Source organism: Aptenodytes forsteri, unplaced genomic scaffold (genome assembly GCF_000699145.1).
Source record: "Aptenodytes forsteri isolate BGI_AS27 unplaced genomic scaffold, ASM69914v1 Scaffold263, whole genome shotgun sequence".
NCBI classification, from domain to species: Eukaryota; Metazoa; Chordata; class Aves; order Sphenisciformes; family Spheniscidae; genus Aptenodytes; species Aptenodytes forsteri.
In genome coordinates, this window is record NW_008795922.1 from 328,232 (window position 1) to 340,100 (window position 11,869).

Here is an 11,869-nt window from a genome sequence, read left to right on the forward strand (position 1 = left end):
ATTCTCCTCTGGTTAAATCCTTATTGTTGACCACTGAACACATGGGCCCTTGGCATCAATCACCTGGTCAACTTATGCAAACCTAATTCAAGAGAGAGAGGGGAAAGGACAAAGAACATTTTCTGTAATCCTTAGCTCCAATTTCTTCCTGTCTTGGTTTCTGAGGAGTTGTAGGCTGATAAGGAACCAGCTGAACTCAGCAGAAAAAAACCCACTGAGTTAAAAAAAAAAGGCCAATCCAGTTACACCAAGCTCTACCAAGTGTAGCCCTCCCCTGAAGAAACTATGGCCTGTGGAGAGCCCAGGCAGGAGCAGGTTGTCCCTGAAGGGCTGCAGCCCGGGGAAGGGCCCGCGCTGGAGCAGGGAGAGGGGTGAGGAGGGAGGAGCGGCCGAGAGGGGCTGTGATGGACTGACCACAACCCCCATCCCCACCCCCTGTGCCCCTCGGGGGGAGAAGAGTCAAGAGTGTGGGAGCAACGTGTGCATGTAAGAGAAAGATTTTTTTTTTTTTTAAACTAGGATAACTATTGCCATCCCTTTCCTTCATCCAAAGGGCTTACAAATTAATTTATTAGGCACCTTAAACTTCATTTAGAGGGCAGAGAGAGGAAAATAGGTAGCTGCACTAAAACAAGCAAGCAATTCTTGAACTCTTCAGTTGAAGTCCCCTCCTGCACACAGTGCTATCAGATCAGGAATATACTGCCTAGCTGGAGTCACCTGCCAACCAGATGCTGCTGCAGCTGCAGTAGTCTCTTTCTAGCATTCTTACGTTGAACTTCAGCTCGACCACAACTGAGGGCTGAGTCTGTACCCCTTGACAAATATCTGTCATAGTTGATGGCTTTTTATCAATGATGTGGCAAGTCATTCCCATAAGCATCAACATGCTCTGTACTCAAACATTTTGCTGGTTAGTCTGAGAAAAGGCGATCAGGTTGGTCATTGCAAACACGTTCTGAGAAAGAAAAAGTCATTCTGGGATGGTGATTTTGCACTGTGATCTGCTGTGTACCGGACTGAAAGGAATTATGTTTACATATAAGCAGAGCATTTTTATCCATTAGTATTTACCAAGAAACACGTGACGGCTTCCTTTCTCTGCCTCAACCATCTTGACGATTGACAGAGGGGAACTCAACAGACTTGAACAGAATTTTTTGTTAGGAACATACAACAAGGGCTCTGTAATTTGCAGTCCTTTGAAATGTGTGGCACTGCTTTTAATCACCTAAAGCCCAATACAGGCGAGTTGAGAACAGGAACACATGAAAGATCACCTAACCAATTACCTGTACCTTGTGGAATTACAGCAGAGATGATACTGCATATTTATGTCATAATATCAAGTTTGATACGTGCCAAAATACATCTCTGTGACTGAGTGAACGTGAAAGTCTTCCAAGATGAAAAGTTGTCCTCATTTCAAGGAAGAAAAAAAGACAAATGGGGTAGTGCTGCTATTGATGGAAGTTACGTCCGCTAATGATGGGAAAGCTGGAAATGCAAATTGAGAAGCTGTCAAACCATGTGCAGTACAACTCAGTAACCTCACTGTCATCGTACTACAAAAGGGAAAAGAACATCTGCAGTTTATCACTTTATGAGCAAAGATGGTATTATTAGCACTACCTAAAGAAACCACATTTTTGCTAATGATGCAGTCTGCAAATAAGCTCATGTCTTTCCCTGTTTAAACTTTCAGATAGCGCTCAAACATACCTACAAATAGCAGAAATTGTAATCTGGTGTAAAAAAAAACCCAACACAAACCACAAAACGAACTGTAACAATCGATACGCTACGATTTTGTGTACACCATCTGTTTCACACAGCTCTGCTATGTGCACTCTGATAACAGTTATCATTATTTTCAGATCAAAAGAATTAAAAAATAAAAATCGATTTTCAATTCAATACTAGTTGCACAATCCTCAGTTGAATGTCACTGTTCTTACAGAAATACAACTCCACATTTAAGCAAGACAAGAAAAGACAGGCTTGCAGTCTTTTAAGGCAGAAGACTGGTAGATAATTCTCCTACCTCCATAAAAGATTAGGTGCGACTTTGGAAAAAAGTTGTCCCAAAGTGGTCAGTCTCAAGCATTCAATATGCTTTTAGCCAAGAGTTTGATTTTCAGAAGGGCCAGGTACTTAAAACTTCCTCACTGGGTGAATTTTCATATCTCCATTGACTTTACTGAAGCTTCAACAATCTGGAGCAGCTAATGATAAGTCTCCTCCATAGGCAGGCACGAAGAGTTCAAGCCAAAAATCAAGTCCTGACCCTGCAGCTGAACACAGCTCCAACAAGTTCCCTCATATGCCAAACTCTCTTCCCACTTGGGTCTTAAAACATTTGTTTGAACATCTGAATATCTTGCAATATTATTTCTGCTACTTTCTTCCTTTCTCTACTGTGCTAACAGTACTTGCTCATTCCTGAGATGCAGGGGGGGTTTTATGTGTTTTGGTTTGGTTTTTTTTAAGTTTGTAAAGCACATGTCCATGTTGTGAGCAAATTTATTGGAATGTGAAAGCATTTTTCTTTTCCTTTATTAAGACCGAATGGATTAAGTGCCATATTTTATATGGCAGCGCTAGGATGCTGTGTGGACTCAGAACTTCGTAACTTTAGACAAAAATTATTAAAACATTTTGAAAATCTCAGACTTGCAGCAATGTCACTTCTGTAATCTTGTTTGAAAACATGCCATTAAAAGCATTCATTTCAAGTATATATACTCAAGGAGTATAATTCCTTATTATAGTAGGAACAATTGGTCTAACATTATCATCTCTGTAGTACTCTCGTCTCTAGCTGTAATTTCATACAACCCAAAATTTGAGGTGAAACAGCAAAGTAGAAGCATGCAGTTCCTTTCTCTTTTCATCCCATGGATTTTGCAGGTAAGTGACACAGATCCAGCACAAAACCTCTATTAGTGCAGCTTCATGTAAGTTAGGATGCTACGACAGCTGGTTAAAATCACTAGTATCAAGAAACGGTGCTGGCATCAAGAGGAACGACAACCAGCCAGAGAAACCAAACCACATCAGAAAGAAAGGTAGATCCCATCTTCTTCTCTACTCAGGAAAGAGAAATTACCCTCTGTGGATATAATAAATAAGGGATGTAAAAAATTTTGGAACGTCCATTTCCCATACCCTCTCCTGTGGCTTTTGCCCCGCGAGGCCCAAATTTTCCCCTTTGTGTACAGATGCTTATACCATTCTGTAACATGAGGTCCTTCCAGAACTCATGTTCCTAGTTAATTTCTGTAAGACCTTTCGAAGAAGTCAGCTTCAAGCATCATAATCTTAGCCTCCATTAAATAAGACCCTGCTGCCACTAAAATTATTTGCAGCTTCCTTTTTCCATTTTTTAAAATCTTCGCACGATTCCAAGACCTACGTCTCCTCTGTGCTCAACGCATTCCCAGAAACATTTGATGTGTTCTTAGCTGTGCAGATCAGTTAGCCCATCAGTTACTCGATCTATGCATGCATAAGCTTTTAAGGAGGAATATTTGCCAAGTGTTAGCCTAAAGCCAGGATACTCCTCAGGTGTCAAAGAGGAAAAAACAGAAGATCATACAGTGTAGTAAATGCTAATGAAAATTACTAGTGTGTGGGAAGAGTGTATAATCTTCAGAAACAGGAGCTACCTGACTAACTTAAAACTATAGCTGCTTGTCTCCCCTGAACTGAAAAGCTCACTTAACCCTCAGAAAAGATTAATTGGATAAAGGAGTTGAATCTACCCTAAAAACAACCTGTGCTGTTTAGGTGATAACAGAAGCAGAGCTTGCCAAACAGGAAGATTTAAGTCTTACCTTTTTGTTCCTTCCAAATCCAGACAAAAGACAACTGGAGCACAGCTACCACCAAAGTCGAACAATTTTCAGTTCTTTTCCATTAATAAATTTAAATTCCCTATCACCACAGTTAATGTTTGCAATGTGATTTTGTATAGCATTAATAGAACCCAGCAGACTTAGAATTCTGAGGCAGACAACCAACTCACTATATTACGTCAACTTAGTCAAAAGCTTTTTTCCATTTTTCTACCCAGAACGCCCATAAATAAGTTCAATCACATAGAAAGGTCCGCCTAGACTTCATTACGCTACTTTCTTCATTAGACTACTAACGGGAGGAATAATTTACAGAGTCAATGCCAAACAGCATTTTTTACTTAGCTGTGAAAGGGAAGCCAACACTTAAGAAATTAGAGCATTAGAAGAAAACATGACAATTTTGTTATTAATTAATAACTTTTATAGCTCAAATTTAAAAATATTAAATCAGAAACAATTCAAGAATCATGAAGAAAAATCTGGTACTATATACATGCATAATTAAGAATATCTAGATTCTTGTCAATATTTACTTAAGTTTTTTGTACAAGTTCTTTCACACAATCATATTTACAAGCACGTCTGTTTAAAACATATGAACATACATATTTTATAGAATTTACAAACCATTTGAATATATATTTTTTCTTAAAAACAAAAGAATATTTAACTGATTTGACAGATTTGGTTTCATCATATGATACTGGACAGGTATTTATCCAGTGGGATGGAAAGAGTTATCATGCTTCAATTATCTAAATAACAGTCCCCCTACTGGTACCCAGAATTATCATATATGGCTTTAAATACCTCCCAAACTCAAAGGATCATCTCACAAGTACAAACTACAGTCCATCTGTGGTATGTTTCTAATTAAAGTCTTGAGCCTTTTTTTGGGTTAGATCCACAACTCAGCAAACACATTCTAAGCATGTACTCAGAAATAAGATCCTTCTAATTAAAAAAAAAACAACTCTGCTTCCAGTCAAGTCAAGCACATATTAAGTACGTATAAAATGGGTTGTATGGACTTTTCTAGACACTTTAACTACCTTTATAGATGTTTTATGATTGTGGCATAACATGGTTTTGAACAGACAGTGTTTGTGGGGATTTACAGGAATCAAGTGAGAGATCTTCTAAGAAGGGGAAGAATACTTGTTCCTCAAAATACGAACATTTTTTAGAAAAAGAAAGTCTGAGGAGGTTTTGTACATAATATGTCTAAGTTACTGATACAATCCAACCAGTCAGATCGCTATCTAGTAACAAGCTCTCGCTTCACAAGTGAACTGAAAATTTGTCAGCTTGCTTGCTTTTGGCTAGGAAGAAAACCCCAAACTTTTGGCTTTGGCAAATCAAGTAGCCATCTCCTTTGAACACTGTTCTCTAGAGCTCCTGCACCGATTGTTCCACAGTTTGTTCTTCTACAGGCTGCATAGCTTCCTGAACATAAACTATGAATTCTGAAGCCTCTCCACCCTGCGTATAGACAGTCACTGTCTCAATTCCCTCCACTTCATCTGATGAGACCACCAGGTGATGCTGCTCAGACAGCTCCACTGAAGCCTGCTGCAGTGTCTCTTGAATCATCAAGGTGTGATTGGCCGATTGCTCCTCTTCTTTTACCTAAGGAGAAATTGAAGAGGTTACAGAAATTTCACCTTTCCAATAAGTACTTGGTATTGTGATGATTAATGGAAAGACAGCACAGAAATTAGAAATCAGATAGTTTTGAAAGAAAATGTCAGTTTTACACAAAATTTGTAGTGAGCGCTTCCGATTAATAAGTGTATAGCTAGACAGAATACTGAAAGCAGTAACACAGCATCTCAGTTACACGCACAGAGAGCTGCAAAGTTCCAGGAACATAAGTCTTTGGAGACAGCTTTAATCTCTCAGCTGTCATTCATTCAAAACAGCTCTTATTTGAATAAATCTGAAGGCAAACAATTCTTCTAGTGGCACTAAGATGAGAATCCATCAAAATCCACATGAAAAAGCATCTACTGTACCCATTTCTTTCTTTTTCTCCCTCCCCCCCCAGCCAACTGATTGCTCATAGAAGTAAAAACGTCATTGTAAACCTTAATGGACTTTTATTAGAAAATTGAAATGTAATTATTACTGAAATAGAACCCTCAGACCTACTGTTTTTGAGGCAGCAATTTTTACATTATTGAAAGGATAGTGACAATTGAAAATAACAGAATTTTTACTGAACATTTTGCTTCTTGTCAAAAAGAAAAAAAACCCACAATTTGGTATCAAATTTCAAAGAGTTCAAACAGCTCCCTGCCAATTATTAAAACACAGTACTTAGGAGAATTCAAGAACAAATCTTAATTCTTTACCAGATCCATACAAAATTCCTACGCACAGTACTCGAGGCCAGTAACAACACATCAGAAAACTAAGTCATGTGGAGGAAATGCATTCTCTCAAGTGTTAGTGATAAAATAATGTACTTTTGAGGGGAGAATGGAATAGCAGATTTTTTGATATGCAAAGGCATTTGTTAGATGTTTTCAGTACAATACCGCTCCCTGTGTTCATTGAAGAGAGCTGTTTTATTTGCTGGATCATAAATGCCAACCCACCAGCAACTGCAACATGCAGTTAATCAAATCCTGTCTTCCTTCTCTTCTCAGAAAATGGGTTGTTTTTGTTAAGGCCTATTTCTCTTTCATTTAGGCTTAGCAAGTGTTTTATGAAGTAAGCTTCCAGAGATAAATCATGTTTATTTCTGACTGTAAGAAAGTAGCTGATTGAATTTGTAAGTCACATTCTCTACAACAAATACTTTTTTCGTATCATCAAGTGCATCTATAAATTGTCCACTTACACAAACCACAGGGAATGAAGACAGAATTGCTGGCTCACCTACATCTCATGATGGAAAGCAAAACTCCATGGTATTTCCAATAACCGTACGAAGTGTAATAAGAAGAGAACAAAGGATTGACAGATATCAATTTACTGGATCTCAGTGTACCCTTGTATCTCAGAGCAGTATATGGTGTGCTCTTGGCAGCACTGAACTCGTAAGCAATTTTCAAAAGAATAGGTCAAACATGGTAGATTCCACAAAGCGTGGAATCTAATATATGTAAATTAGAAAGGTTTTTTTTTTTAATTAGAAGCCGATTCAAAATTTCTTCTCCAATTCTCATTTATATGACATTGTTTTGTAAACAGTAGTATTAGAACAATCAAGTTCAAGAAAATATAATTAAGATCAGTATTGCTGCTTAAGAGGGGAGTGGGAACAGAAGGGAAGAACTACAGCGAAGCTTCCAAGCGTATGTTTGACTCCTTAGAGACCAGCAAGGAGAAAAAGCAGTTCTAGATGCTTGTTTTCCTGATGCTCTTTTCTAATTTCATTTTTTTTCCCTAAGCAACCATTCCCATTGTTGTACACTGACTTTTAACTTTTTTATTCCGTGTTTACAATATCTGTCAGATGAAGAAGATTTCAGAGACGCACAAACCCCTTAGGACTTCATATCACTTTGAACTTTCACTCAATTCATCAGGCTATACAAAGCTTTTTCTTAAAAAGTATGTTCAGGTGTTAAATTATTCAGAGGTCCCAGAGTACAGAGGCCTGTAATATATTAGTGAAATATATGTGGATTTTATCTGGTGAAAGGTTTAACATCTAAAGAGAATCTTGCCATTGTCATTGATCTTAATGCAACAGCACAATCGTACCTACTGATGCTGACTCTGGCTTTGTTGCGCAGGATTCACATTATAGGGATAAAGCTACAGGAATGGGCTGAACTCCTTTCCACGTTCTGTTTCTTTTACCAAGCATACCTGAATGTTTTAATTGAAAGTTACTTTAAACAGCTTCTACTGAAGTTCAAGCTCAACTTCCTACAAAAGTGGGTGATGTTGGATGCTTGTCTTGACACAGTAAAATCTGCAACCACCCTCAGAAAAACTAATTTATGTTGTCATAAAATATGGGTGTCACCAAAGTACCCTTTACTAATGGAAGCTTGAGCCTCTCTTCGAAAAACAAGGAGCTAAATCATGAAAAGAAACACAGCACTGTGAACTTCCTTCTCTTGTTCCTCCCCACGCACCCCGGGTTGTTTGTTTATTGTTTTTTTTTTTAATTATTAAAGAAACCCTAAGTCCTACTGAAAGCAATAGGAATTTTGTGAATTCATACACAGGACTCCCTTTTCATAACTGTCCTCTCCTCTTTCCTGAGGCTACCTGCTCCAGTGTCAGCTCCTGTGTGAAAGGAAAGGACATACACAACGTCTACTAATGAAGATCATAACAGGCAGACAAAAGTCTAATCACTAGCAAATTCAGATAGGAAGCTGCAGTTACAAATGTTAAATAATTAAAATCACACAGCTTGTTATGAATCAGGTCACAATTACAGCCCTTGATGTTAGAGGTCCTCAAACAAATACGCAAATAGGGGTGTCTGAAATTTGGCCCTTTATTTATGTAATATACACTAACTACTCCTGTGTTAGCGCACTATACATAATCCTCAGACAACATGTCTCAGGCCAGAAAAATTACACTACATTTGCTAAGAGCTGCAAGAATGCACAACACAGTCTGAGAAGGATCTCATACAGTCTCACTTTAGTCACTCTAAATCAAAACCCATAAATAATTTTAAATACAGTTTTGTGAGTGTACAAAAATAACAAAGAAAGGAAAATAAATAAACCACAGTTGACACAAAAATGAAATGAAACCAGAATCTCATTCAATTCAATAGCAGCCATCTAATACTTACTCAGTTTTATATGCTTTTGAAATGAAAATGGCCAATAAAGAAAGTTAATTTAACCTCCCTACCTGACTTTATCGATGTGGTTTTATTACCCTTGTCATGCAGGGTAAAGAAGACTAATGCCCTTATTTCTGGTGTTTCTAGCTTTCAGTATCTATTTTGGACAGCTATCTGTAATCCTTTTAGTTTGACAAATCACCACATTATTTTGGATATTTACATTTCAAATCAGTTCAATGTTGACATGCTTCTGGTTGGTTCCTATTAGATTGTTCCACAGGGAATAATCTCAAAATGTTAATTTACATCCCTCAAATTGATGAAACAGTGGGACAGCTGCCATCAGAATGAATGAAGTCACTACACTCAATTCTTTTTATTGGCATCTGAAATCTTTTGAAGAGTAGCATCCAAGACCTCTTTTCTGTTTGAGAGCCAGCTGAAAAGCATCTGTCTGCTTATCCTTCGCTAAAGAATGACAGCAAGAAGCTGAAGCCACACACAGCTGGCATATTAAATCAATTCAGTACCTGCATAAATATTCTTTAGTAGCTAAATGTGTGTCTCACAAAAGCCAATGGGACTTTCACCCCCATGTCTTCATAAGAAGCTCAACATTTCTAAATTATAAATGTTCTTAATTTAAATATCCGAGGACCATCCAAATACATGTAAGTGACATTAAAAACGGGTATCTCTTACAGGAATTTCTTCCTCTCAAAACAAGCAAGTCTTTTTTAATTTGAGAGAAATTAATTCAAGCCATTAAGGAAAATATACTTCTTCCCTTCCCTGAAAAAAATATTTGCAGTAAGATGCTACAGCCTCTTTCTTATTCTAGAGCTCATCCTGAGCAATAATGAATATCTTCAATTTTCTTTGAAGTCAGCAGGAGTTGCAGGTCCATACTGTTTAAAAGAGTCTTGCTGGGCTTGACCGAAAATCCTCTGCAGAATCTCTCCCTTGATTTCAGATCGAATGCTGCCTTTCAGTTTACCATGAAGAAGAAAAGTTAATCACAGAGATCTTGCAGGATTTCAAAACCTTACCCAAGGTTACAGATGCTCCTATTTATATCATAAGACACCACAGTAAGAAAATATACAAAATATCTACAGAAGGATTAAAAGGAAAAGTGAATATAAGCATTCTAGATCACAGAGAGCACCTGGATATGTGATGTGCCAGCTTATGTTGGTGCCTACAGGACTGTCTCTACCATTTTGTTCAGTGCTATTTGAATAATTTGAACTCTTTCTCTCTTTCGGTTCTAGTTTACATATAGATATATTGTGTGAAAAACACACACAGACACACGGAGAAAACACTGTAATTTCATCATATGAACCTCTATAATGAGGTACAAAACAAAGACAATCTGGCACACAATAGTTTCAGAATAATAAGAGGCTTGAATATGAAAGACTTGCTTTGCATAAAATAAAAAAATGCAAGGTGGCAAACAAATCTTCATACCGGTGATGCAGATATTTAAAAAGTTTTAGCAATTGGCTGGTTGAATAAATGATGACAGAGAGACCGTGACTGGCAACTTCACTCATCTGGCAAAACGCCGTATCACCAGATTTCCTTCTCAGAAGTATGGCAACATTGCCATCATTTCAAGAGCTCTAACAGGACAGTAATCTTGATATGAGATTTTATCTGTATGTTACACAGATGACAAGAACTCCACAAAGGCTGAGAAAACAGGGCCATCTGCCCCCAGTTAAAACTTTCCTTTGCTGGTACTGTCACGTTAAGCATCAAGTTGCTCCATGTCCTAAAGCAACCGCAAACTTGACAATCAACCTATATAGAACTCTATGTATTGGCAAATTTTCTAGACGAACAACAGCACCCAGCATCATGTAGGTACAAATCAGAGCCAGATTGAAATATAAGGTGTGTTGCTGAAGTACAACGTGCAGTAGCCTTTGACATGACAGCCATGCTAATATTATTACATATTTATTTTCGAAGATATCTTACACTATAAAATTCTGTTCTGTGATCAGCTTCAAGCTGATGTGTAATCTTTGCTGTGCATTGCTACCGCTGTCACTTTGAAGAAAGTGACTGTTACCATGGTAGGATTTTACTGGAGCCTGAAGAGATCACAGAATAAAAGGATGAAAGGAACTAAAATAAAGTGTGAAATGCATGGAAATCCAGTGTTTTCTTAAGCTTGATAAAGATCTGCTTAGTTAGTGAAACAGTTGATATACTTAATCTTCAGAGCAAATTATGTAGAAGTCTAGGTTGAAAATAGGTTATTATGCTTTTCAGGAATAGAGTTAACCCTCCTCTCCAAGCTACAGAGGTAGTAAGAACATCAGTCCTGTCTCTTATTTCTGAATGGGAGAAAAAGAGAAAGAATTTAGCAGCCAATTACTGCTCTTCATTGTTAATATGAGAGTAGTGCTTTGGACCAGGACCTGGACTGTATCAGGTATGCTACATGCAAAAAGTATTTAATGCCCCAAAGGCCTTATAATTTCAATATAAACAAGACACAGTAAGCGGACACAGAAAAAGGGAGGTGGGGGAGTACAACATAAATGAGACAGTGGCAGGTTTGTGTGACAGGCATTAGTGTCAATATACCAATAGCCTAACTACAGATAATTACTGTCATTATATTTTTGAAGAGTAATTGAGAGAAGACAATGAGGTACAAATTACTCTTCATTAAAAATCCACATAACTAAGCACAATATGGAAGAAGGCATTAAGAAACTTGTTTGAAAAAAGTAATGAGCAATTAAATCTTCATGGACTAAGCAAAGGTAGGAGTCAAAATCTTTACAGCTAATGAAAAATGGGACACTAAGTCAGAAAGGAGGAAAAAGCCTTGGAAATGAAAACAAGGTTTTATTTGATGTGGCAAAAAAGGAACATCAAGTGAACAGAATAAGAGAGGGTGATGCCAAGAGAGGCAGAGAAATGCAATCTGCATTTTTCTGAAAGAATACAAAAGGGTGTCCTGGTTTCGGCAGGGATAAAGTTAATTTCCTTCCTAGTAGCTGGTACAGTGCTGTGTTTTGGATTTAGGGTGAGAACAATGTTGATAACACACCAATGTTTTAGTTGTTGCTAGGTAGTGTTTACACTAGTCAAGGACTTTTCAGCTTCCCATGCTCTACCGACTGAGAAGGCTGGAGGTGCACAAGAAGCTGGGAGGGGGCACAGCCAAACTGGCCAAAGGGACATTCCATACCATGGGACGTCATGCTCA

At 37.8% G+C, this 11,869-nt stretch overlaps 1 protein-coding gene across 1 annotated transcript in view; it reads right to left on the reverse strand.

The window, feature by feature from the left end:
- Positions 1-4,242: 4,242 nt before the first annotated feature.
- ZFAT (zinc finger and AT-hook domain containing) overlaps positions 4,243-11,869 on the reverse strand; it is a gene marked incomplete at its 5' end in the record, with an annotated part of 80,307 nt that continues 72,680 nt past the window's right edge. The window contains one exon of the mRNA XM_009284914.1: positions 4,243-5,489. Within this exon, the coding sequence (XP_009283189.1) occupies positions 5,250-5,489 (240 nt within the window). The remainder of the gene's footprint in view (positions 5,490-11,869) is intronic.